This window comes from Echeneis naucrates, chromosome 9 (genome assembly GCF_900963305.1).
Source record: "Echeneis naucrates chromosome 9, fEcheNa1.1, whole genome shotgun sequence".
NCBI lineage: Eukaryota > Metazoa > Chordata > Actinopteri > Carangiformes > Echeneidae > Echeneis > Echeneis naucrates.
This window is the reverse complement of record NC_042519.1, coordinates 5,227,518-5,254,372: the sequence shown is the minus strand read 5'-3', so window position 1 is coordinate 5,254,372 and position 26,855 is coordinate 5,227,518. Positions and strand designations below refer to the sequence as shown.

Genomic DNA, 26,855 nt, shown 5'->3' with positions numbered 1-26,855 from the left:
CTTCGTCAGATATCTGAACGATGCAGTCAATAACTTGGTTGAAATATTGCTTTAAAAAATAGATAAATAAAATAAAAAGTCAGATTATTTTCAGATTAGTTATTTATTGAAGTTCTGTTCTTTTTACAGTTATATATTTGGAAGTGTTCTTTAAATCTTTAAATTCTTAAAGATTATTTCTGAGAATGGCATTAATTTGATTTTTATGTCAATCATTCCGCATTCGGCAATTTCTTTTTCTTTAACATAAAGAAAGCAGTGGAACTTTGAGAGACATGGATATAACAATGACAGTGACTTGATGATTACAGGATCGATTGATCGATTATTATGTTTGATTATGTTTGATTGTAAGGCACAAATAGATATATATATATATATATATTACAAAATGAATTTTTTACTGACACATACATATGTACATACATGTGAGTCTTTCTAAGCTTCCTCATTACCTTGAAAATACTCTTGATGATTGAAAGGTCTGCCAAGATAATTGCAGCAGTAAGAGGTCCAGCAGCACACACTTGAAAATGAATGAATAAATCATTCTGTCTCTCCAAAAAGGTTTTACTAAGTGCAAATGTGGCATTTCCAGTGGCATGTACCACAACCTGAGGTTTTTTCACTGCAACTTTGCATGCGCCTTCATTTTTGTAAGTCAAAGTGAACTTTGACTTGCAAATCATTTCGACTTAAAAAAAATGATAGTACAACCTCCACAAGTAAGCACCATTTGAATTTTTCTTGTTAGCATGCATAAATCTTTTGCGGAATGCACTCACTGCTTTCAACACTAATAGTGTACACAGAAATCAAAGCCATGCATTTCTTACAAAGCAACAAGAGAGAGGGAGATCTGCATAATATTGGCTCCTGCAATGAAGAGCAGAATGCAGATCCAAAGCATTGCTCTCTTGCTTTCCTTCCAATAACATCATTAGCATTTTGACATCATCGGCCTAATTGTTGTTGGTAGCTCTGAGAAATGTTTGCCTTGGAGTGAGAGTCGGGAGACAGAGGTGGGGGCTGGGGTGGTTCTGCTGTAAGGCCTTGTGCTTATCAGTGCAGGGCAGATACTGCTCCTACGGTCGTGGCTGACAGGTGAGGCCTATGTGTGTGGAAATACGTGTGTGTTGGTTGCGGTTGTCAGTGAACCCCCGGGACAGTTGCTGAGGGATGGTTTCATTTTTGAGAGCAGGTGCACCTCCCCCCGCCCCTTCCTCTTCTCTTTCCTTGTTCCCTCACTTCCCCAGGAGGCATATGGTGAGAGTGATTGGAGAGACCTGGGGCCCACAGGGAGTGCTCCTCTTCCCAGTTCATCTGTTCCAGACAAGGCCCTACGGGACCGTCAGGCTCTTCCGAGGTCCCCGTTGGCTTGGAATGAGGCAGAGGAGGCGGTTTTGCTTTCGCATTGACTGCTTTGTTTTGCTGTTGGGCAGTTGCGGTGGCCATCCCATTTAGCTCTACAATATGCCTCTCTCTACCCCTCTCTCGCTTTTATTTTGTGCATAAAACATATGCTGCATAGCTAGTAGGTCGCACACTTTAATTTCTTCACTCTGTACCTCATTTACATGAGTGTTGATTTTAATCTGCCAACTCTTGTTGTGCCCTTGTGTCATTGCTTGCAATAGAAATGCCATCTTACTGCGATTTCACAGGCTCATATTTGTGAACCAGTGTACAAATGGGATGCACCTTTGAGTGCACTAGGTGAGAGAGTTATGGGGGCATTTTAGGCCTTGTATAATATGTGTACCCTTTTTATGTGGTCATTTATTATAACACGGACTCTATGAATAATGTATGATTAAAAGGCGTAATGGATACACTGGGACTCGTCAAAATAAAAGCAAAAATCCATTTGCTCTCCCTGTAGTAAATCCACTCGCTTGTCCTTGGGCTAATTTCCAACTTGGGACTTGGTGGGGGAGTGAGCGCATGTCTTGATAGCAATTTCAAGGGAGGGAGGTGTTGGTTGTGCAGTAAGGTGAGAGAGTGAGAGAGAGAGGGAGAGACGAGGGAGGAGGAGGAAAAGTAAAATGAGACATGGATAGGGAACAAAGCCAGAAACACCTCTTTCTCTCAATGCCTATATACTACATCTCTCTATCCCACACTCTCTTTGCTTCCCTCTTTCCCATCTCTGTCTCTCACCATCTTATCGCTCCTTCCCCCTGCCTCCAAGCAGCTGCCACTTCTGAGCCTGAAGAAAATGAAGGCAGATGAATCAATTTGGCCTGTGGCCCTAAAGTGCACTTGTCTGCACCCTAGACTGGGCGGGGGGGATAATGAGCCGATAGATTGAGCCGGTGCTGGGCTCCAGCACCGAGCTCTGAGGTGCCTCTGCCTGTCGCAGCATCGGGTCCCCATTCACACACACACACGCACGTTTCTGAGGCTTCCCTTAGCAGCGGTAGCAGCCTGTCGCTGGGTTAATGGGGGTGAGGGTCCTTTGCACAGGACACTTTTCAGAACAAATTAGAGGAAGGATCTGTATCCATCCTCTTTAGCCCTCCCTTTCCAGTACTGCCCCTCGTGTCTTCACCGCCCTGTGCAAGGGAAGCCCAGAGAGGAAATTTGAGCGTGGTAGTGTGGAGCAGAAAAGCATCATGACAGCTCAAAAAGAACGTGCAGGCGGGGGACAAGGTCCAAGATCCTAAAGTAATGAGGATTGACACTGGGACAAGGGTGAGGCACAGCCTCCCTGAGTGCTGTTGACAGGTGACGGCAGGCTAGGGAGAAGCGAGGCAGAGTGAGAGGAGCTGGAGCAAGGAGAAGAAAAGTGAGGTCAGGACTAACAGCTTCTCTTATTCATGGAGGAAAAGGTGGGAGACCGCACAGCCATCCGATGCCCCCCTAAACCCCGCTGCAAGGTGAAGGAGGGGGGAGGATCAAAGGAGCAAGACAACAAAGCATCACCCGCCAGCCTCTCGCCAGCTCCCCACTGACAGGCTGCAGATTGATCGACACTGCAAGGGGAGTGAGGAAGAGTAAAAGGAAGAGGAAAGTTAGCCAAGCCTAGCATGAACTGATGTGAACCGCACCTGTCTCCATCAATGCTTTCACTAGTCCTTTCTCGGCTGCTGACTTTGTGACTTCAACCAGGGTTTGCGTAGTAGAAATGAGCAAAACCAAGTAGGCACTACTCAACTTGGGGGGAAATTAAGATGCTGGAGGGCCCTTTGAAGATAATTAAAGAGCACAGAGCGGCAGCCTCCAGAGAGGAACTGCAGACATGTTCAATACCGAGACTAATGGAGCTAATTTCCAGTACATTATTCATGTAAAACACAGGCCCTGACTTAGCTGTGTTTTTCCATGTCTCTTCTATCTGTCATCTCAAGTCAAACTGCACCCACACACATAGATTAATCCCATTCATTTGCCCTTTCAGCCTGATTAATCTTGCCCTTATATTCTGTGGGTTAAACCACCAATGTAAACAAATAGAGTAAAAACCTCCTTAAAATAACCAGGCGGCCAAGACCTGCTCCCTATCGGCTTCCAGAGTGCCTTCCAAAAGCATTAGTTCAAGCGCAGTGAAACAGCATTAAGACTTTAAACTGTGTCACCACTTGTTTAACCAATCACTTCCCAGAACAGCCCATTAGCCCAACCCTCAAGCTTTCTAACTTGTCCTTTAACATTAATGAGTAGCCTAAAAAAAAAAAAAAGAAAAAAGGAAAAAAAAAAAAAAAAAAAAAAAAAAAACAACACATGAAAGCTGTACAGTTGGGAGCTTAGAGCCAATTAAATACCTCCCCAGACAGAAAATTAGTCCCTGCCTTAATCACAGGCAGTCGGGGTTGTCAATCTTTTGTCAGAGTTGGTGAATTCCAGCCTAGATCAATTGCTCTCCTGTCCCGATGAACAGCGGCTCAGGGAACGGTCCTTGCAAGCTGCCTCATTAACCTAGGTGCCTAATTAGACACTGCGGTCTGATCAATAGCCAAGTTGATTGCTGACTGGGTAATGGAGCTGCAGGACCCAGCGGAGACAGAAACACTTTGAGCACCTTCAGAAATTTGTCAGTAACACTGAAGCTGGGTAAACAAAGTAATCAACGGCTGCACTTGACGGCGATGTGTCACAGACTGTACCTCAACGTTCTGTCTCTGCCTGCCTGCCTGTCTGCCTGCCAGCCAGCCAGCCAGGAATTTTTCTCTTTGTGCTCTCCTTGAGAAAAGGAAATCAAAAAGGCCACCATCTATTTTGAGATTCAAGGAGTGATTAGGCTGACAGCTAGTCAGGAGTGAGCGAGGCAGAGGGAGAGGCAGGTAGAGGTGGGAGTCAAACCTGATTAGGCCCACCTGCCAGGTTTCTCTTCCTTCCATCTCTACACCCTGATTGCTTGGTGGCAGCTCCCTCCTCTCCTCCACCACACTCACCCCATCTCACCCTCATTCTGTCACTGTTGACCTCAGTGCACTGCTAATGCCCCTTGGCCAATCAGCATGCCTGCCCTAGCGGCGGCAGGGTAATTAAAAGGGAATTGCGTCTACTTGGCATCTGAGCTGGTAGGCACAAGGGTAGACAAACACACTCTCCCTCTCTCTCTCTCTCTCTCTCTCTCTCTCTCTCTCTCTGCTGCCTGGGATCCCTCCCTCTCTCCCAGCCAGGTGGTAGCGTACAGGACCTGTCAGATTAGCTGATGACCCTTTTAATTCTAGACCAGCCGGGGGCCATAATTGATATTTACCGGGAAAGGTTAATTGTAGCAGTGATCTGCTTAAATTACAGTGGAGATCAGGAGACTGGGGCCAGCCATCGGGGGAGCTGCTACATGCAAACTGCTAGTCAAATGGATTACACCCCGCGGCCATCGCCACTGTACTCCAAGGTGGGGAAGCAACACAGGACATTGTGATTGGCCAATGCTACGCCAGCAAAGTCTTCCTTGCTGAGCTAGCCAACCTCCCATCTGGTTGGGAATTTGGATGCTTGCCAACTGCGGGTCTTGATGGCCTGCAATAAAACAAGCCATCCATGTTGGCATTGGGGTTGAACACACAAACTGGTATTTGTACATTAAAGCAACTAAAGCTGATTCCACTGTAAGATCTCTCGTGACAACGAAACAGCGCAAATAAAGTCAAAGAAAAATGTTTTCTTTCTGTGTGAGTTAATGTGTGACAGTGCAGAGTTGTGAGGGAGAGTTGTGCTAATGTAAAATGTGTGAACTTAGTGTGCACTAACATTGTCTCATGCCCTACAAGTGGTCAAGATAAGCCTTTCATTTCATGAGTCGAAAAATATTGATTCATGGACTTTTACCTGACTAATAGCATATAGTGTATGTTAAGATAATATGTAGAATAATCAATGGCACGTCACAACTGCTAGAGTAGCTTTATCAATATTCTATATACACAAGGATAATTTCCTAGGCAGACTTATGAAATGTATGATCTTGAATTAGAAAAATGTTATAAATATTAAATAGTGATACATTTTATGATTGTTATATTATTTGGTATTGGCTGATGGAGTGAAGAAAGCATAAAGTATTCACTAACACGATAGACATTTGTAAATCTTGTTTTTATTGACACATCATGTGCCATGCATGTATGTAGACAGAGCTGCATTTACTGACTCGTTGCTGCTCCATTCCCGCTGTTGAATATTTCTCATGTCAGTGGGTGGAGGTGTTTTTTCAACAAGCCACCTCTTCTTTGCATTTACCCAAAGCACAAACTGACGCCGAAGTGTGAGACACCACATGGATATAAGGAGAATGGTTCTTTGTGAGGCAGTCGAAGCTTTGGTTTTGCTGTATTGTTATGCATATCTGCTGAACTTGTTGAGTCATTTTTAGATCCCGCCGTGAGTGACGGGAGAAAAGATGGAACTTTAATTTGTATCCCCTGGTTGAATCATTGCTGTCCAATTGATGGTTTTGTTTTGCAGTGTGTTTTATTATGGTGTCTGAACTTTTGATGTAAAATAGATAGCTCTTCTCCTCAGTGGCTGTGACAGGTTTGGCTCTTTTGTAGTGTCGCAAATAAACAAAAACTTGTTGCTGTTTCAGGGGTCGTTTCAAGATCAACGCACAGTCCAAATAGCACCTCCTAATATACTGCTGTTACAGCAACATGCTTTTGAACTGTTTGTTGGGGTATGGACTAACACTCCAATTTTCAGTTATGAGAAATACACAAAATTAATAGATTATAGATTATTAAGGCTTTACTGATGAATCATAAATATTTGGAGAAACAACTGCGCTGGCGTTTTTGTACCTGTATGTTCATAAAAGTGTATCTGCCAGAACAGCTTTTGTGTTCCTTGAGTCTCTGAACTCTGTTCAATTCTTCCAAAACACATCCTCTTATTTGGTGTTGGTGACAGCCCTACCTCACACATTTAGTTGTTATTTAAATCCCCCCTTAAATGTTACGTTTGTGTTGAGATCTAATATAATTTGCACTATTGTATTGCTTATAAAGCCCTTCAGTGAGCCCTCATGCCGTATGGATGGTAGTATTGTCATCCTGTGTTTCCGTTCATTTCTTTTAATTTGTTAGCAGTCTATTTGGTCACTTCTGGGTGGGTTTAGAATCAGTTTTTTTTTTTTTTTTTTTTTTTTTTTTCCCAATGATTCTTTTTTTTTTTTTTTTCATTTAAATTCCTCTGAAATGCTGCTATAATGAGGCAGGCATAATGCTAAACAAGATGATTTTCAACAAATTAAAATAATGGCGTTGATATTAAACTGGTAGAAACACATTAAATACATAATATTAATATGTGTAATTATATTTAATTAATTTATAATAATTTCTCCTCTGCATATTAGACAGACTAAATCAGTAGCTTTAGCGTCACAGGAAAATGGTGGTAACTTATTCCTACCTGATGTTGTGAGTGCTTTGGTTCATGAATGGTGCATGAATCAGGTACATGATTATAAGACGTCCTCCTCTTTTTCCCGTATCCTCTGCAGATTAAACCTTTGGCGCTGCATCCGGTCAAAGTTACCGAGGATGAAATGGTGCAGGAACTCAGCCGACCGCACAGGAGCAACTCCAAGGAGCAGCTCAGTGAGGTAAGACCTTTTCACAGACCTCCTACAGCGAGCCAGGCTATCCACTTTCACAGGCCAAACCTGGGGACCCTTGAAATGGGATACAAAAAGCGGGTGGACGACAGCAACACCGGGGCCGAGATCAGAGGGCAGCTGGTGTAGTGGCTCCTGCTGTGTGCAGCTCTCACTTCATAAATGCCCAGTGCATTGGGGAAAAGACTGGTTGGCTGGCAGCACATCAACAGGAAATGATCATCACCTTGTTGGCCTGGCATTATTTAAAGCACGGTGCAGTTCAATGTAGACATGACCTAACGCGGTCCAGCCAGGTGTCGGCTGACCTGCCTGACCTCAGAATGGAACGGGTTACAGAAACTATTACTGCGCCGGCATCCATATGCCAGCCCATTTAGAGGATGAGCAAATGGCAAAGGAAAATGGAAGCAAGGCACTGGTTCAGCGTAGGGGATGAAATAATGCAATGTAGATACAGAGGAAGTAATAAGAATTTATGCAAATTCCCAAGCGGCTCATTTTAAATGAATGTAGAAATATTCTTCCTAACTAATGCCTGTCAAACAGGCCTCCCAAACCTCACCAAATTGAATCAGACTATTCCTTCAGCTGACAAAAACATGAGGAGAGAGGGAAAGAGTAGAGGAAGGAAAATATGCAGCTTCCTTTTCCACTTGGGGTGAAAAATAACTGAAAGAAAATAATTTTAATGACTTATTACATACATTGTTTTAAGCTGTTCAGCATTCCAATTGAAAATCCAGCCTTATTATAAAAAAAAAAAAAAAAGAAAAGAAAAATCACCAGCCTAATTTTTTCTGTCTTCAGCCTCCTTCTTTTTTTTTTTTTTTCCAAGCCTCGCTGCTCTGATTCTCCTGTGCTCCGTCCCCCTCTTCCCCTCGCACCATTTCTCTTGAATTTGTGTAAAAGGCTGTCTTTTAATGAAAAAGTCAGGAGGAAGAGGCAGGCTTGTCAGATAAAAGACCGACGCTGGTTGACAGCTCTGACAGGGATATACGACAAGCACAGAGAAAGGGGGGGGGGGGGGGGGGGGGGTGGTACGGATGAGGAGGGGTGGTTGAGTGCGGGTGGAAACGGTGGAGGGGGTGGTTCTGGCAGCGATGATGGGGTGGGGGGGGTGGGGGGGAGGCACTGATGAAAATTGCACGCTGTAATCGGCGACGGTGTTAGATGTGGCATGTCTCTCTAATCTGCTGCCAAATAAATGGTGCACAGACGCTGATCGCTGTAGCCACACGACCCATATCTATCTCTGTCTGTCTCTACCTTGCTCTGCGTGTCTGTCCCTCTCACCGCCGGCTGCTGGATTTCACCGAGTGAAGGCCTGGACCTGACAAACACACACCCAGCTAGGCACCTCACCAACACCATGTCATCGTCTCCCCTATACTTCTTATTTTTTCAGCTCCATGAAATCTCCGCCACTGCACTGAGAGCACTGCTAATTTTCGGAAAATACGCTCCACCACATCAAAGTGGCTTCCCAGCTTTAAGAGCTCTTAACTAATGATGCCGCGTCGGCAATGAGTAAAATGGATTTCTCTTGTCTTACTGCCAAAGGAAATAGAGACAAATGCAACATGCAAACGCGCCTGCCTGCCCGCCTGTAAAAACAGTCATGCATCAATTTGGAAGCAGGGGGTAAAAAAAATTGCAGGGGATGCTGTTTGTTCATTGCCATGGTTGGGTCTTTATCTGTTTATTTTGACTAGGTAATTGTGCCTGCGGTGCAGCGGGGCCCCGGCACTAAGCCACACAGGGATTAGGGAAATGTGAGGGGGTGGGTTCCAGTGTATTTGTGTCCTGCAGAGGAGAGGGCGGCAGTTCTGGTGCTGTCATGGTCTTTAACACCCTCCTGTATCCACCCACACCCACCCACATGCACCCAAATCCACCCACCTACCTGCTCCTCCTGCCACAGAGGGCATGCACATTCAGATTCTTTGCTCATCATGCTCCACTGAGCTCTGATTGGCCTGCCTCTTGGCCTCTGTGCAATGACAAAAACCAATAGTCTGGGTTGAGAGAAGATGGACTGGACCCTCCCCACTTGTCGCCATGTTTTTCTTTTTTCTTTCTTTTTTTTTGGGGGGTGGTGGGGGAGGGAGCATGGAAATGGGGAGAGGATTAGGGGGTGGATTTAGCAACATTTCTCTTCTCTGGGGCTGTTTAGTTAACCCTTAAATGCCGCCAGCATCCGCACCCTCCCTCTCACCACCAACCACCAGAACCACCACCACACACACATATTCGTCCTCCCTCCCCCACACTCCCTCTCTGGGGCGGGTTCTTAAATCCTTTTGAAGTCCTAAGCGCTGCAGAAATCCATTGAGAGCCATGTATAATGGCTTTTAAGAGAGAGTGTTTAGCTGTATGCCGACCCTATGGCTTATGAACCGCTGGCGTTTTAATGGATCCCCCCTTTCCCTCCCCTCTTTTCCTCCCTTCACCAGCACTAAATCCAATGGATTGTCCCTCATTATCATTTAAATAAGCCTCTCTTTCTACTCACAATGCTGCAAGTTGAATGAACTCTACAGAGTAAGGCTAATTCCAAATGGCCTTGGCCTCCCACCACCTATGCACATATGCACTCACACACATGCATAAACAAATGTATCTACACACAAATTTAAGTGCACTCACAACATGCACACAGAGACAACAGACCCCATTCTCACTGGAAAACACTCTTGGCCCTTTTGTGTCCACAGATTTTGCCTTCTGTGCAGTTCTTCCTTTGCACTCCTTTGGCCTCCTCTGTGGTTGTGGTAGTGATGAGGGGAGCATAGGGGTTGAGCAGAGTGGGAATAGCCTTTTGATTCCCACAGAGCCTGCTTTCCGGTTCGCGGCAGGGCTCCTCCCTAATCGTCACCACAGGAGTCGTCCTGCAAATCAGAGGGGCACACAGGCGTTGATGAGGGCTGAGGCCTAGAGCAGGTGTGGGAGAATGGATGAGGGGCATTGGGAGGGTGCAAAACAAGGGAGGCAGCGGTGGTTAAGGTGCGGGGGAGGTCGTTTGGATTGAAGGTGGACCTATGGAAGAAATTGGTCTAGCAGAAAAGTCCCCTCCAGAGACTGAGTGAGGGGGGTGGGTGGAGGAGAGATTGCCAATCTAGACAGAGGAATAAAAGCAGTGAAAAGTGGAAGTGGAGGGAGGGATTCAGAGATTGGTATTCGGGTTGGGCAATGACAGACAGAGAGAGCCAGAGAACAGGAACAAAACCCAGCCTTTTCTGCCTCCATCCTGCTCTTGTTCAGCATTTAGAGGACTGCATTAGGAAACCCAGGAGGTGTTGATGGGCCAAAACATCTCCTGCATTAACAAATGTTTATCCTGAGGACAAACAAGGCTGTATAACATGATGGGAAACATTTGGTTTGGTTCTGAAATGTGTCAGACAACTGAAAAACTGACAGAAGAGTTACATGATATATATTTTTTTTTACATGAAATTGAAAATGGCATTTTAAACTAAGTAGTTTAAAATAGAATTTTTACTATTTCAATCAAACATTTGATAAAAACTATGATAAAATGCCTGGTGGTGCAGCACGCATACAATATTATAAAAACAGATTAAGTGGAGAAATCATCACCTAACCCTAACCCTTCATTTAACTCTCATTCTCAGTACAACAATCTCTCAATAAAGATGTGTTTTTTATTTTACCTACTGTTGCAAGTGATTGATTAACCCCCGCATGCCAAGCAATGTCAGGCTCTTTAAAACACAGAAGAAAGTGAAGTAAAATGATGTGTCTTCTTGACCTATGCTGCAACCTCATCTTTGCGATAAAAGCATCAGAAACAATTTTTGTAGCAACGATAAAAGCGCATCATCAGCCAAGTAGTTGCCTAAGTAAATGTCCTAGGTCTAGTATCCCTGAATCAGAATGGGGTTTTTATTTAAGTTTTGCTACTGCCACACAGCTGACATTTGAAAGAGCAGCTCTTTACTCACTTGGCTACAAGTAACACTCACCAACATCTGTAGCTTTTGTCATTTCCTTCCACTGATGCTAGCATACTAACTAAATAGCCCCAGCAAGTTTCATCTCTTGTAGCCACTCACTGTAGTCTCCAATCTGCAGAGAAGTCCAATCAGTGCTCAGAGGACGTATTATAGTGCTTGTATAATCAAGACAGCAAAGGCCAAATCATCATCCAGGAAGAAAGAAATCAGCACATTCAGTGGCAGACATATTCAAAATAATCCTTTAAATGGAACATGCACAGTTTAGTTACTGCGTTTTAGTATTTGTTTAGTCATTGTGAGAATGGCTATCGTGCACTACTTTAATTATAATTTGACCAAATAATTAAGGTTCCTCAGCGTATTTCCCTGAAAGCTTTAATCAGGTCTACCAGCAGGACATGAGTGATTGTTTTTAAATTGGGTGTGACTCAGCTTCACCTGGTAGCGGAAGCCAGGATGTATGGGAGTGATGTGTGGGTGGGCGGGAGTTACATGGCAGGGCGGGTAAAAGGTTAACGTGAATATTGATATTAAAGCGGCACTGCTTCATCATGTCTGTGTCAGCGAGTGAAACGCTCCTTAAAGGTCATCCCTGTTCTCCTCTCTCTCCCTACAGAGTTCCACTCACTCCCTGTCAGGCCGCGGCTACTCGGTAAGTGACATTTTCATGCTTCATAGCTTTACGGCAGAATTACAATCTCCAACGACCCGCTTTATGGCCCTGGCGCTCGACATTTTAATTATGTTAAATAGAGTAATGGAGAAATCATGATATTAGGAACATTAATTCTGGCTGACTGACTGATTAAATTGCGGGAAGGTGTCCTGTGCTACCTTGGCGAAAGGAGCCTCATTTTATTGGCATCGATCAGCACCGTTCGGCAGTGCTGCAATTTGGCTGTCAGAGTTTTATGTCTTCCTCCAGTGACTGTCAGTGGAGGATCCTTTCGCTCACATATCAGACGATATGCCTAAAAGCCTTTTGAAGGCCCCTGCATTAATGCAATAAATACAATTTTGCACCACCTCAGATGTGCGCATACTTTTACACCCACTGCAAGAGCCACAGCAGTTAAACATATTCTATGATTTGCTGGAAGTGACTGTGCCTTAATGGGAGTCAGCGAGATGATCTTTATCATAGAACATGTAGACTATTGTTCAAAGAAAATGTGCCCGAGAGGAATATTTAGTGACGGCTTTGAAAACACCAACCTAATCCTTTCAAACATACACTAGCTCACAAATTGTCAGTGCAGGACTATTTTTATCCCATGAAAGCATCTGTTGCCTTGGCCCTGCACGTTTTCGAACCGTAAATTTGTGCTCTTCCCCTCACATTGTTTCAGTGTCTTGTCTCTAGGTAATAGAGACAGTGTCGTCCTTTATGTCCTTTGCTTAAAGGGGAACTCATAAGAAGAACATTCTTTAAAGTGTGCCACTTTTAGCTGATGAGTGGCATATGGCAGTTCTTATTGCAGCTTGGAAGCAATCATCCCGACAAACAAAACAACTATAAATGGTTTGTCATCGTTAATCTGCCTCAAAGGACTGCAGTTAAAGCGCTGAATAAAGCTTAACATCAAAAGGCATTGATCTGTGTGCTATCTTTTTTCTTTATTATTTTGTTTTAATAGAACATGTCACATTTCAATTCCCCAGCGGCTGCATACTCACAGATGGGTGAAAACAAACAAGACCCTCCCAAAAAGCTCGTGGAGCCCTTTGGCTTGAGCTGTCAGTTTGAGTCGGCAGGGAACAAGGCTTTCTCTTTATCTGAAAAGAGGAAGGAGGGAGTCAGATAGAGAGAGAGAGAGGGCAGAAATGGAGATGGAGGGGGTTTGGTGGTGGTGGTGTTTTGGGGGCAGGAGCATTGTGTTAGCAAAGGAAAGTCCTGTAACAAGGGCAGGAAGTTTCCACGTTGTCTGGCTCCCTCTCTGGCTATCCGATGGTGCTATCTACAACGTTTATAGCCTCTGGGCACCTCCTGGGTGCTGAGCTCTGACTTCCAATCTGCTTTGCTGCCAGGCCTGCTTGATTTCTGGGGTCTCCTTATCTGTAAGTGCTTCAGGCTTTACAGTATGATGGTTTCAAAGGGGGGTATGGGGGTAGTGTCGGGGGGCTCCAGGGAACTGCTAGGCAGAGGCTGAGTGGGTATGGGAGGAGGAATGGGATGTGGAAAAGGCCAGTGGCCAGAGAGAATGGAAGAAGAAGAGAAAGGCTATGCATGTGGGTGGTTGAAAGGGGGGAGGTCAACAAGGCAGGCATAGAGAGTCAGTCAGCACCATCAGCCACGGGCAGGCAGATCTATCTGCTGGTTGGCTCCTGGTGCTGATCTCCTCTCAGCAAACAAATCAGAATATCACGTGGGTTATTGGGGCTTGTTATCTGTCACAAGGTGCTAAGAGGTAGAAAAAGTAATCTCTACTGACAGTTTGTTTTCTACATCTATGGGAGATAAAACATCCTCTTGTTTATGCTTCCATATGTCTCCCTTCTTGCGCTGCCTGCCAGGCTTGAATGGCCTCATTTGAGTGGTTTACACAACAATGTAGAGAAGTCTCTAGGCTGCGGTGCCAGACCCATGAAAAGGGGAAATTGGAGCCCCCTGAGTGTTTTGGACATAGCAGATACCTTTTATAGTGTGTTAAAAAGCTTGGCTGATGCATACGGAGCACATTGTCTGCTGCGACAACACATGGGGGAGTGCAGTTGCACTTGCAAATCTTGCATATACTATGAATTTTAGTCAGGTACCTCCTCACAATCTGTTCTTTTTTCATTTCAATTTTTTCATTCACTTTATTGTTACCACTAACTGATATTGGTCAAAACTTAACTTTTCATTGAATCCATGCATTAGGTGTTGATAGAGCTTTCGGTTTTATAGTAAGTCAGTGATATAAATATTTAAGATAACCTGATTGTGACTGGTAATTTATGCTGACTGAAGAACTTTGATATTTGTTGACTTTAGTGGAATAATATTGCGGAAGAATGCGTGCATCTTTTTCCTAAAGTTCCGTAAAAGAAGCACTTCTTTCTTGTTGTTGTTTTGTTTTGTTTATATTGTGGCAACATAGAAGTAGTAGTTCATCACAGTATTCATGGCCATTGTAACAGACCCCAGCGACGGACAGGACATCATTCAACATCACATTCTGCAAATCCTGGTGCATGGGATCATTAAAATACACTAAAGCATATTATAGATGAGATAAAAAGGTGATTTAAGTTAAACTAAAAGAGTCTTTTTATTCATTCGTACTATCCATCCTGTCAGAAAATAGACCTGGTAGTCTAACTATGAACGACTCTCTACTTTTCCCAAACAGCGTGTTTATTCAATTAATGAGATTGCTAGATGTGAAAACACTTCCTAGTTCTTACCCCACTCACCTGCCAACACCCCGCTGCCCCCACCCACCACCCCTTTATCCCTTATTCATGGGTCAGGGCTAATCTCTTGACCGTTGAGTCCTGCAGGGATACATAGCAGCAGTACTGAGAGTCACTATCTCGCTGTCTGTGGAAGACTTGGTATGGAATTGTTTATCCGGCAGACTCTCTCCTGTCTGCTTTGTGCAGGCTTCATTATAGCCTCAGCTATGTTTGGGAGACAATATCTGTGCCTTGTTTCCTGCACTGCTACCTGCTTGTTGTTCCAGCGGAGATGGGCCCGGGCTCTAGCGATTTATCATCCTCTCAGGGGTTTCTTGATAAAGAATCCAACATCCCCCTCTGCGCCTGGGAGATACAGGCTGCAAGAGATGTGGAAAATGTCAAAAAAAAAAAAAAAAAATCTTGCAGCTCTCTGCCCATTCTGTCACTACCCCTGGGCTGGATATACGTTGTAGAGAAGGAGATGTTCTAGATGAGTGAGAATGACAACACACCTCCCTTTTTCTTTCAGATGAAGTGATTGAGCCACAGTCTTCTAGTCCCCATCATTTGAAACCACCCAAGGCCACGCTACGGCTGATGTCTTTACACGCAATAAAAGCACAGAGCTTTGTCTGTGACAGTACAGTCTGACTAGTCTGTTTTAGGGGGGGGGGGTTGTCTGCAACGTCAACCTTACCCACCAACCAACGTCAACCTTACCCACATTGTTTGGGTTGAGCGAGGGTGCTCAGAGCTCTCAGACACACCCATACTTAATTTCCTCTGCTCGGGTTGTCATAATCATATTTAACGCTAAATGAGTCTACACTCTAAACAGAGCTGTCTCAGAGTCATTTGTGCATTCTTAAACAGCCTTGTTTTAATTGATTTGGCATTCACGACCTCCACATTGTGGCGAATAGACTTCCCTGTCTGAGTGATGAGGCTTTTTACAAGATCTCTATCGAATACAAGGATTTTGTCACTTAATTACAATAGAAGCCATTAAAAGCTTCACGCTTTATTTAACAAAACGACACAGATTCACTGGATTAAATGCTAAACATAGCGATTGAAAGAAATTGGGCATAAATGATATCTTTATACTTTAAAATAAAACCATGGCTTCTGCCCTATGGTACACAAAATATCTGGAAACAACATCTCTCTGTGACTGTCTGCATCAGTCTATCTGTCTATGTTGTTGTCTCTCACTCTGCTTGCTTTACCGTGGGGTGTGCAGGTGTCTCCATACCACCAGCTCTGCACATGGTGAAAATTAGTGAAGGAAACCACAAGCCCAGCAGGAGTGGGCTGGGGCCCTGACATTGTCCTGGCCCTGGGGTGGGGCACTGCCTGTCAGGGGCCTCTCTATGAGGGCTGTCCGCCTTGAAAAACCTATTTGTTTATCCCCGTGTGCGGTCCGGCTTCAGATCCCGGGCCCTGCTGCTCTCTGCGCACCAGGGACCTGGGCTGTTGCCGCTAGCAACAGATAAAAATTGCTGTTAACCACAGCAGGGCCCACAACACATCAATCAATGAGTCTGCAGATAAAGGCTGCAGGCTTCAAGGGCCCGGGCTGAATGGCATGGCTGAAAATCCTTTTCCAGTGGCTGAGCACACACAGCTTTGGAGGTAGAGGCCTGCTATCATTCAGAGTCGAGGAGGCAAAACTTCATTTTCAGCAATGCAGCTCAGGTTTTGTTCTAATGGAGATGCATTAGAACGGTACCAACACAAAGGGAACTCTGGGAGAGGTCATTTGAATAAAAAGGCGACACTGTGAATTAGTGTTGACCGGGCCTCAGAAAAAGCAGCCCCAGCATAGTTCAGTTGTTCTAAATGAACTCTTAATTGCTTTTGCCACTTGGCTTCGCTCTTAAGGCTGCTTAAAAGCTAGGGCGTTCAGCTTCACCGCATTCCACATACTCTGTTCATTAGGACTGAATTGAGATCAACGATTGGAAATACCTAGAACTTATACCCCAAAGGCCCAAATCGGCATTAGTACTAAATATTTTCTCAGCAGAGGTGCCTTCAGTGGTCCATTCTAACCTTTTCCAATCTGTTTGCACCGAGCTTAAAGCAAATGGATGACGATGACTTTAGTGCCCGATAATGAAAAAGAACAATACTGATCTTTTCCTATATTAAATCCTGTTAATGCATTCCCCGATGAACCTCTACGCTATCACCCATGCTGGAGTTAGTCCAAATGAAACACAGACTCTCGGGGGTAAAAGCATTAGTTTTATCCCCTTAAGCCCAGCCTTGATTATCATCACTCTTAGTTTGTCCTGGATGCACTGTCCCCTAACTCACATTTGCCCCACTTTAAACAAATAGCCCTATAATGTAACAATCAAACAATGCTCTGAGGATTTGTTTACTGCAGGCTTTCTCCCCATTAAGTTTCACGGACACTGTAGACAAATAAAGTGGTAATTCCACTTTATCATATGTTACATATACCACAATCAAGCAGCAATTACATGCTCCTTCCATTTGTAAGAGCTCCCAGTGCCGACGTGGATGTTTTAATGAGGGCTGTAATGAACGCTCAGGGTGTTTGGCAAGTCTCCGAGATGTTGCTGGGGTTTTTATGGCTCCCCATTATAACGTACAATTTGCATCAGCAAATTACAATGCTCCATATCATTATCCTGCACCAAGGCCCGATCATAAATTAGAGCTCCAATTACAAACATCTATCTGGGAACGGGGAATGAATACGATGGCAGCCCACCAGAAGCAGGCAGGAGGGAGAGAAAGCCTCCTGTGGATTGTGGGATGAGACTTCCATAGAGGTGTGATAGTCTCATAAACCGTCCTTATGGGGAATTCATGCTTCCAAAAGAAATAGTTGGTTTTGGAGGGAAAGAACGTCTGCTAGATCTGTTTTGGCAGTTCCATATGTCATATTTCACGGCACAGCGCTCATTGAACTTTTTGGTATTTTAATCTCCTTCCTTCTGCTAAACACGACACCCACTGATTTCAATGGCTGACTGTTTCACACTTCTCATTCAAAGCTATGTAAGCCTGTCCATTCAGCTGTGCAGAGGACGGGCCTCGTCTCTTGTGTCTCAATACTCTGTCTCTTCCAATTTCCCTGTGTTTGACTCTCTCTCTCTCTTTTATTCAACTTGATTATACACTGGAGGGAACATAATAAATCATAGAGATTTATCATGCTGCAGCTTATTAATTCAGTGCCACAAGTGTAATATTAGTCTGTGTCATTTAAAGAAGCAGGCATTGCAGCATTGCCAGTGTCCCCCGAGGAATTCAGCGGAAGCCATTTTAGTTTGGGCTCAACGTAATGAAAAGAAGAGACTTCATTTCCCAGCACAAGCTTTGGTTTTTCTTCACGCTTTTCTTTCTCTGACTGATATGACAATCCAATGTTGCTTCAGTCGTAGAAGTTGTAGGTTAAACAAACAGCAGTGTTCCTGTGATGGCTGTGTTGCCACTAATCTGCGACCTGTGGCCAAATCTCGCACGGAGAGGTAGAATAAAAGGCATACGCCGACAGATTGCTGCAGGCACCAAGCAGAAACCACCTCTACTGATGAGACAAAAGGCCTGCGGGTCTCCTGCAAACCCACAAGAGCTCCCCGACGCCGCACAAACAAAGCCTGAAATTAAGAAGAGCCAGAGGCAGGCCCATTTCTACAGCAGAGCTAAAATGTTCCTTTTTCATGGCCTCTGTGGATTTCCAGTATGGAACTGTAATAGGGCAAAGAAATGAAATGATGCTTTGGAATTTGCAGTCACATATTTTGAGAAAGCAGGTTTCTCATCCTTTTTTTTTTTTTTTTTTTTTTTTTTTTTTTCCAGCTCTTTCAAAACTCACACCTCCCACAACCCTTTCTGGGATAATTTTAAATGTACTAAAACCTTCTCTTGTAGCCTTTACATGGTGCCAGATGATGTTTAATTCATATTTTGTTTTGCATTTTAACCTTGCATATCTGTAGGATCAAATGCATCCATCTTTGCTTTTTGGCTGCAAAGCCAGAGCACAGAGGATGACTGCAAGCCCCTGTTTGAGTTTGAGAGGTCATGAGATGAATAGACCGCATTCCATATTCATAAACACCCCCTAGCAATTATTCCCTCTATCTTTAATGTTTCTATGAATCTATTTGGGTGGAGCCCCCACCCGCTTCTCTAACTCTACCCGCACAAGTACCTTTTCCGAAACCTGTACAAAAAAGTTCTACTAAGTAGGTCATGTTCTGCCACTCGTCTTCTAATCACTCAACGAAAAGAACACAATTTTCCCTCCATCGGAGCCCCTGAGCCATGCTCCTGGGATTTCAGTGAGCAACACACACTCATTTGATTTTCTGGAATATGTTTTCTCCTTTCTCTCTCTACGCCCCTCGTCTCACTTTCCTTACCTTCTATCTGACAGTACACAAGCAACACCTACCCTGCCTCCAACTTCACTGCACACACATATGCACCGCAAACCCTCCTCCCCCCGTCTCTCTCTCTTTCTCTCTCTCTCTCTCGCTGTCGCTCCATCTCTCTCAGTGGAGAAGGTGTCTGACAGTAACAGCAGGTAAGGTATAAGATTACAGGAGAAGCAGGGGCAATTATACCTCCAGCTGATGCTGGTGTGTTTATGAGGAGTCTAACTGTTAATGACAGTGTTGTGGTTTCTCCAGAGGCCGGAGCACAGCTTTGGGAGACCTGCTGTTTTTGTCAGTCTAGCTTCCTGCTATGAGGTTTTTTTTTTTTTTTTGTTGTTGTTGATTTTTTTTTTTTTTTTTTTTGTCCATTTTCTGTCTGATTTTCGGTTCTTTCTCTTTCTCCCTCACACCTCTTCGTCATTGTTGCCGTGCCTATCTGTTAACTATGCTGTGGTTTTGTCTTGTTGGGTACTAAGTAGGTAGGGATTTCCTGTGATGTGCTCATTACAGGCCTCTTAAGGTCACACACACACAGAGATATGCATACCTAGGCTAGTGTTTGCAGCTGCAGGTCCCTCATCAGGGCTTTTGGCTGGCTCGCCACTTCCCCCCTACGTGCTTTCACACACGGCAGGCAGATCGCAGTGATTTGAGAGGAGTTTGTGTTTAGATAAAGGAACTTCATCATAATTGCATGGGGTTTCCAGTGTCTAGCAGTGGCAGTCTCCCAGTTGCTGTTCCTTTTGCCAGCTTCTGGCTTCAGCAGTCCTGGGAGATACAGCTTAATATTTTACTGCAAATTGAAAGTGAAATGGAAATAAAGCAAAGTACTTTTTGTGATTGTGTGTGAATAGAAGTTTTTTGCAACTGCATGTGATGACACAAAGACACAGATGTTTGTGTTGAAAGTGTTGTGAAGCTCTACCTCCCAGTTGTTATTTGCCATTTTTAAGCATGAGTACATCTTTATGGAACTCTAGCTCAGCTAGATGGTATCAAGATATCATTTGCCCTTTGTTTCCCAGAAGCTGCACCTACTCAAGTTGACTCTACCCATTTGACAGTCTCCGTCTTCTGACATGTTTGTCCAAGTTGGGCCTGTACCCTCTTTGTGAAGATGTGATTTACACTCAAGTGTTAATGAGAAATGCCTGTTTCAGTGTCATAGCTCCGTAATGTGCTTCACTCCTTAATGTCCCTCAATGGCTTTGAGTCAGTTCACAATGCAGAATATCCCTTGAACCCTTTGCAGGCCCATTTAGCATAATGTTGTAGAAGTTCTGGCTCAGTTATGACCCTCTCGCTGAATGTTTATGTTTATGTTTTTGGTGGCCTTCGATATAAATGCGATTTTACTGTTTCATTCATTGAAAGTCATTTTGGACACAAGAGTCAGCTAAATGCCAGCAAATGGAAATGAAAGCCAGACTCACCCTCCAGTCTTCTGCCCACAACCATCCACACTCCAGACCCCATCCGCTGTGCCCTCAGCATGTGGTTGGCCTTGGCCCCGATCACATCAGGGCACATGGGAGATTAACTGGGCTGGCTTACTCACTCAGCAGGTTCCCCGACTCCCTTCCACTCATCCTGGCCCAATCTGCCAGCTAGCCTCCTGCTCTACCGAGCCATGGCAGCAGGGCACCGCAAGCCCGGCCCGCCTTCATTACGCCTGCCAGATGGGCTGAGAATTAGATTCAAACTCCCACCATGCAGGGAGGGAGTGGAGAGAGATTGAGGAGAGAGGAAGAGAGAGAGGTGGCAGAAGAAAAGGGAGGGGGCAAGAGAGTTGTGGGGGGAAGAAAGTAATGGTTTTTGTTTTCATTTATGTTGCAAGTTATTACATTTTAATGTAACACCCCTGGGACCTGGCAGCATTAAATGCCTGTTCTTGAATAATCGACACTAACTGCAAGCAAATGCTAGGGAGAAATGAAATTAGCGAGCGCAGCAATTTGGCACAGTGATTATCGGCTCCTTGGAGGCACTTCCTGATGATTTAAGAATGCTAACATTTAAGCAAGTCAGATCTCATTACTCTTCAAGGTTAAATCGAGCTGTGTCGGAGGGGAGGCAGATGCTTGATTGGAAATAGTGCTTCCTTGTCTCTCTCCATCTCTCTCTTTGTTCATGCCGATGTTTCTCACTTTTGCGGCAACTCACTGCAGGTGGAAAAGACTCAGTCCTGAAATCTGTCAGACCCGGGTGACACCTTTTGCCAGCTCTTAATTAGATCAGCAATACTTGGTTTCCAAGGTATAATTTGTCCTTTGCCAAGGATCATCACTCGTGCTATGAGCACTGCCATGCTAATTGCCTCAGCCTCAGTCTGAATCTCTGCGCCACATATTCACTTCCACATACATGTGTGTTTGGGCCATGGATGAACAAAAGAAAATAGACCTTTTGAATCTACACCAAAGGGAAACTGTTTATTACTTTTCAGACTGCACCACAAATGTTCTTTTATATTGTATTTCTCTCTGCTATCCTCACTTGTTCTGTGGAGGCAGAAACGATTTTCAAAGTAATTTCAGCCCTGGCATCTTCTGGTCCACTGTTTACCTCAGCCAGCCGTACACATCTGTTCCCCACACAAACTTGATCCAATTAGGTGACACCAGACAATGGCTTACTCCACCATAAGCCCAGCATAGCACCAGGGGTGCCGAACAATACGGAAGTGTTTTCTCTTCCATTACAGGGCGTCAGATCCTTTTAAAGGTGTTTATCCGCCATCGATGCGTCAGCCTCTGTTTCCAAAAGGGGGCTCAGCTGGGGAAGTGATAGGCGATGAGGATAATGATGCGAGTGGGAGCAGTGTGGCGGATGCAGATGCACTTTACCATGCTGCATGTGATAAATCCTTCCCTCCGCTGCACTGCACCCTGCAAAGTTTAGGGACAGATGGGTTGGACTTTAATCTCTGCTCTCTAAATGCAGGAAAAATCAAAACATTTTTCACTGCAGTGATGAGATTTATTTAAAGCAAGGCAGGAGCAACAAAGCTACTTTGGGGAATATGTCTATTAGTTTTTCCAAGCTGTTGTTTTCTCATGCAGAGGGGGAAAATCATTGCAAGTCAAATGTAATCATCCCGCCGTTGGGTTATGCTCCGTCTCGAATGATAATAATATTAGGTTGGTCCCTGGCATTCCCTACATCAGGCTTGTAATTTGAATTTCTGAGACACAAGTAAGAAGGCTGATGTTAATCACAACCAATCACTGATGTTATCTTTGTTTTTTGTTTTGTTTTTTTTTTTTATTCTTGTTTGTAACAGCTTTATCTTTTGGCACATCTTGAAATTTGGCAGTCTGAATTCGTTATTTGCAGTGTTTCATGTCATCAACAAACATGGTGCCTGTAATGTGGGATTCTTCTTCCTCCTACTTACATGCTGTGTGCACCGTACCACATCTGATGTCTCTGGATCACATTTTGTCTTTGTTGTGGCCAAAAGGATTTCTGGATTGTAGCAGGGTTACCCCAGGAATGAAGAAAAAGCCTCTAAATTGTAACCAGGCATTTCCACATGAAACTTTCATGCTTAAGTATGATTAGCAGAGATTAAGGTGGGTTTGTTTTGCCTCTTAGAAGGCCCCATGACACTCTAGAAATGGATTGAGAGCAGCTTTTGCAGGCACAGCCTGCTTAATCCCATGCCAAGAGTTCTCACCCACCTTCACTGAATTATTTACATTAAAGTTCTCACGTCAGCTTTGGAGCCAAGGGCCTAAAGGTACTATGTGTTAAACTGACTAAACCTCAAAGCATTGAAACCATGGAAAATATTATGTAAAGTATTACCAAGGGTTGGAACCTGTTTTGCAAAGACGTTTGCCAATTGCCAATTGAAGAACTATTCTGTAGATATTAGCTGACGAAAATCTACTAAAAAGGCAAAAGTCAAAATACTTTTACATTAAGTTCAGAGCGAGTGCATACTGCAACGGGAGCAGTAGCTTGTATGTTTTCTATTTCCAAGACTGACAGAATAGACAGAGATCAAATAGTGGTCCGTTCTTCTAGCCAGTGATGTGAATCCATCTCTCCATCGAAGTCATTCTACTATCATGTATCCCATTTCAATATCGTCCCCCTATCATGTATATGAGATTCGGCCCCCCATGTGCTGGATGATGTGATCCCCAGATAGATTCATTCATACATAATGATAAAAGATGGGTTTGGACAGGACTACTTATTTGACAATCATTGAAGTGCCACTGTGATGGATGGTGAGGAGGACCTCCACCCCTCTCTCCTCCCACCCCATAACCACAGCTCCCTCTTCTGATCCCACCTTATTTATTTTCACAGTCAAGCTCAAGGTCTTGACTCACTTTAAAAGAGAAATATCAAAATTGAATTAAAATTGCGCACTCACCCAAAACAGAGACCCATGCGCCTCAAAAATCACACATCTGTTCCCACAATTCATTGTTGCAAAGTCAAATAGTCTCTCTCTCTCGCTCACTCTCTCTCTCTCTCTCTCTGCGCGTGTTAATGTGAATTATTCATGCCAGTGGGGCAGCGGCGTGCTTCATCATGTTAAAGTGCCCATAACATTACTGATGGAGCCACCGACGGCCCCGCACTGCTAGCTATGCTAATGCGTTTGAAAGGAGGAAAGAAAAGAGATGGCAGCATCTCGAGGGACCAGAAGGACAAGAACAGATCACCTATCACCTAAGAAATCAGTGCTTGAAAGTCTTAGTCCAATTGGAAATGTCTTTCCTCCGTGCCTCTAAAAAATCCTATAGATGAGGAGCCCAAACGTGATACAGTCGTAGGGGTTCATATCCGTCCATCAGGAGAGTTGTCAGGATAAGTGCCACCTCCATTTTTTCGATATTAGGACAGTGGCCATGAACTGCAACATCCATCTGGGGTTATTTGTTGTAAAGCTCTCTCTCCCTTCTTCTGAGTCATCTCTCTGCAGCCCCTATCTAATAAAGGCATAAAATGCCCAAGTGATGATTAACTGCATGAGCAATTTAAACTATAGTATACAAAGACAAAGCTGGAAAAATAGATTAAGATGCTTTATTGTCTCCGTATGACTGGTGACCTATCCAGGGTGTAACCCCGTCCTCTCCCAAGATGCCAGCGGCCCGCACCCCTTCAACCCTGAAGGATGAGCGGCCTTAAAATAAAAAAAAAAAAAAAAAAAAAAAAAGACTAAAAAGGACACTTCATTCTGTATTTATCTTGTAACAGGGTACATCAGTCTTGAAGAAGAGAAGACCTGTGCCATCATTCAGGAAATGATTGACACTGAAGGAATGCTCACTGTGACAGCAGTGGCGGTGAAAACAACAATTTCTATGATTTTCCGTTCGACTTCACAATATTACCAAGCGTCATTTTTTATTGTTTTGATTAAAAACCCCTAGTGGCAGTGCTAATGGCAGTCCATTCAATCTGATGACAAAAGGGCAATTCAGAATTTTGGTTTGGACTTTTAAATGCTTGTATTTTGGAAAAGTGTTTGTGTCGCCAAGCCCTGCTCCTTTGCATGATTAATTTTACTGCGGAGAATGTTTTCCAACTGCACAGGACAAGTGTTTTGAAAAATGTTTGAGTCTTGCACAAAGAAACTATGAGCAGTTGAACAAGTTAATAAGTTTCACTCATTCCTTTCACCACCCACATTTTGCCAGCTCACGCTGAGATCCATAGTTCTTGATCACAACCTCACTTCTCAGTTAGATTACCTTTCTGCTCAGCGAGAAGGTGCGTCTCAGTCACACCCAGGGGATTGCTTTGTGTTATGGTACATCCGTGCTGGATTCTCTAATGACGTGCTGCATTTATCAGAAATTCAATAAGCCAGCTCACTTGTAAATGGAAAGAATTACCTCTGATCATGATATTGAATGTAGAGCATCAGTTTAGCTTGCGAAAGGAAATACTTGCACTGCTGTCGTGCACATTTTTTTTACACAGGTGTTGGTGTGGTGTGTAAGAATGGTCTGCTTGATGGGATGACTAAGACAGCAGATTCTTGCATCTGGCAAATATTTCTAATGTCAATGCATGTCTGTGTATATATATATAGTGTCTTTCCCTTAACATATCAGAGTCAAATTCCTTATATATATACACACTGCTGGCAATAAAACTATTTCTGAATCTGATTAATTGCTAGACTCATGCAAATGAGTGCCTCTCCTAAAATGTTATTTTGCCAGTGTTGTAAATTGATCTTGCAATGAGCCAGTAAAGTCTGGCGGAAGTGGGATGCAAAAAAACAAAACAAAAAAAAAAAACAAGCAGAGAGACGGGAGGAAATGGAGAGAAGAGGTTGAACAGGGTATGAAAGTATTTCCACTGTCGGTTTGTGTTATACCGGCCTCCGATATGCTCTTTGTGAAGCTTTTCTCGCCTTTTCAGAAACCGCCTGCGTGTCTGTAAAGGTGCTGGGCGAGATGAGCACAACTGATACTGTGGTTCCCACACGCTTTGCCTTCTGAAATTTCACAACCGATAGTGGTTACTGACAGAGGGGGCCAGATAAAAATCTCACCTGATTAAAAAAAAAAAAAAAGAAAAGAAAAGAAAGTGAGAGAGGCAGTGAGAAAGAGCTGAAGCAAGCCGAGTAAAAACGAGAAGAGATAGCGGGCCTCACTGAGTGTCTGAGGTTGTCTCTAGGTTTCAGTTGACACATTTTTGGCTGGCCCTCAGTGTACCACGCTCTCCACAAATGATTGGGTTTAGTCAACACTGATGAATTACAAACCACATTGGCAGTTTTATCATCCGGTGGCAAATTTCTTCAGTATCATTACAGCTTTTCCCTTCAGATCTTCTTAGAGCAATTAACGTCATGCCCTTTTGAATCTTATCTAACTATAAACCTTTAAGCTTTTTTTGTCTTATACATTCTTATGTAAAAACAACATGCACTTTTTCTTCCATTGTTAGAATAAAAAAATATTACTTATCCCATCACGACATCTTGAAACTCAGACCCGCTATGGTTAGTCATGTTGGACTTTGGAGAGATGGGGATACTCCAGGGGCCAAGAGATGAGCCTGATGCCACGTAGGCAGGAGATCTGGCCCTAAAATAGCCAAGTTGCCCGGCTCCTGGGAGCTGCTATGCTGAAACTGACAGATACTATCACAGTCAACTAACTGCTCTTGTTGTTAAGAGGAGGAAGAAGGAAGGAAGGCGGTAGATGGCATCATCCTGTATATACTTTTTGTGTGTTTGTCTGCCGCAATTATTCTCTTTCTCTCTGATCAGCTCTGATTTATGTGAATTTCATTTTATTGCTGTCATTCAAGCTGAGGTGATATGATCTCTGAGATGTCACTTATTATCTAACAGACAGGCATTTGGCTCGCTCAACGTTTGTGAACAAGTGGCAGCACGGATGCCTAAAGTGAACACTGTTCCCAAAGAAAGCAGTCTGATTCAAGCTATCTTTGCATTTCATTCGTTAATTTTCAAGTCGTAGTAGAGTCGTAGGGGATGGTGCACCAATCCCGGTGAGGGCAGGTACATCATGGACAGGCTGCCAGTCTATCGCAGGGCTGATATAGAATTAAGCTGAGACAAAGTGTCTACAGTGTCTACAGGCAAGGGTTAGGGTTAGGGAGGAAACTGGAGTAACCAAATTAAACCCACACAAAACATACAAACTCTATACAGAAAGGCCTCAGGTCCGGGAATCAAACCCGCTAACCACCATGCCGTCGCCCTCCCCTAATCGCTACAAATGGAAGGGTCAACTTTTTTTTTTTTTTTTTTTTCCATTGAAACTGTGACATGTCACCAAGGGTCCACCCAACTCCCCCTTTCCCTTCCTATCAGATATGCTTGTTAGCACAGTTTCCATCAGCTCTCGTTGCTGTGACAGCTCAGTCACAATCTATTACACTGACTGGGTGCTCGTGCATCTCATAGCTATCACCAAATATTGGTTTTGCTGATAAATTCAGAAAAAAAGAAAAAATCCACATTACTGATGTGAAAAATAAATAAGAAGC

General features: G+C 43.9%; 1 protein-coding gene across 7 annotated transcripts in view; it reads left to right on the top strand.

Moving 5' to 3' along the window:
* Positions 1 to 26,855, top strand: part of fbrsl1 (fibrosin-like 1) — a 262,394-nt gene that overhangs the window by 105,125 nt on the left and 130,414 nt on the right. For all 7 annotated transcript variants that reach the window (XM_029511662.1, XM_029511661.1, XM_029511665.1 and 4 more), the window contains exons 3-4: positions 6,953 to 7,054; positions 11,666 to 11,701. In XM_029511662.1, the coding sequence (XP_029367522.1) occupies positions 6,953 to 7,054; positions 11,666 to 11,701 (138 nt within the window). The remainder of the gene's footprint in view (positions 1 to 6,952; positions 7,055 to 11,665; positions 11,702 to 26,855) is intronic.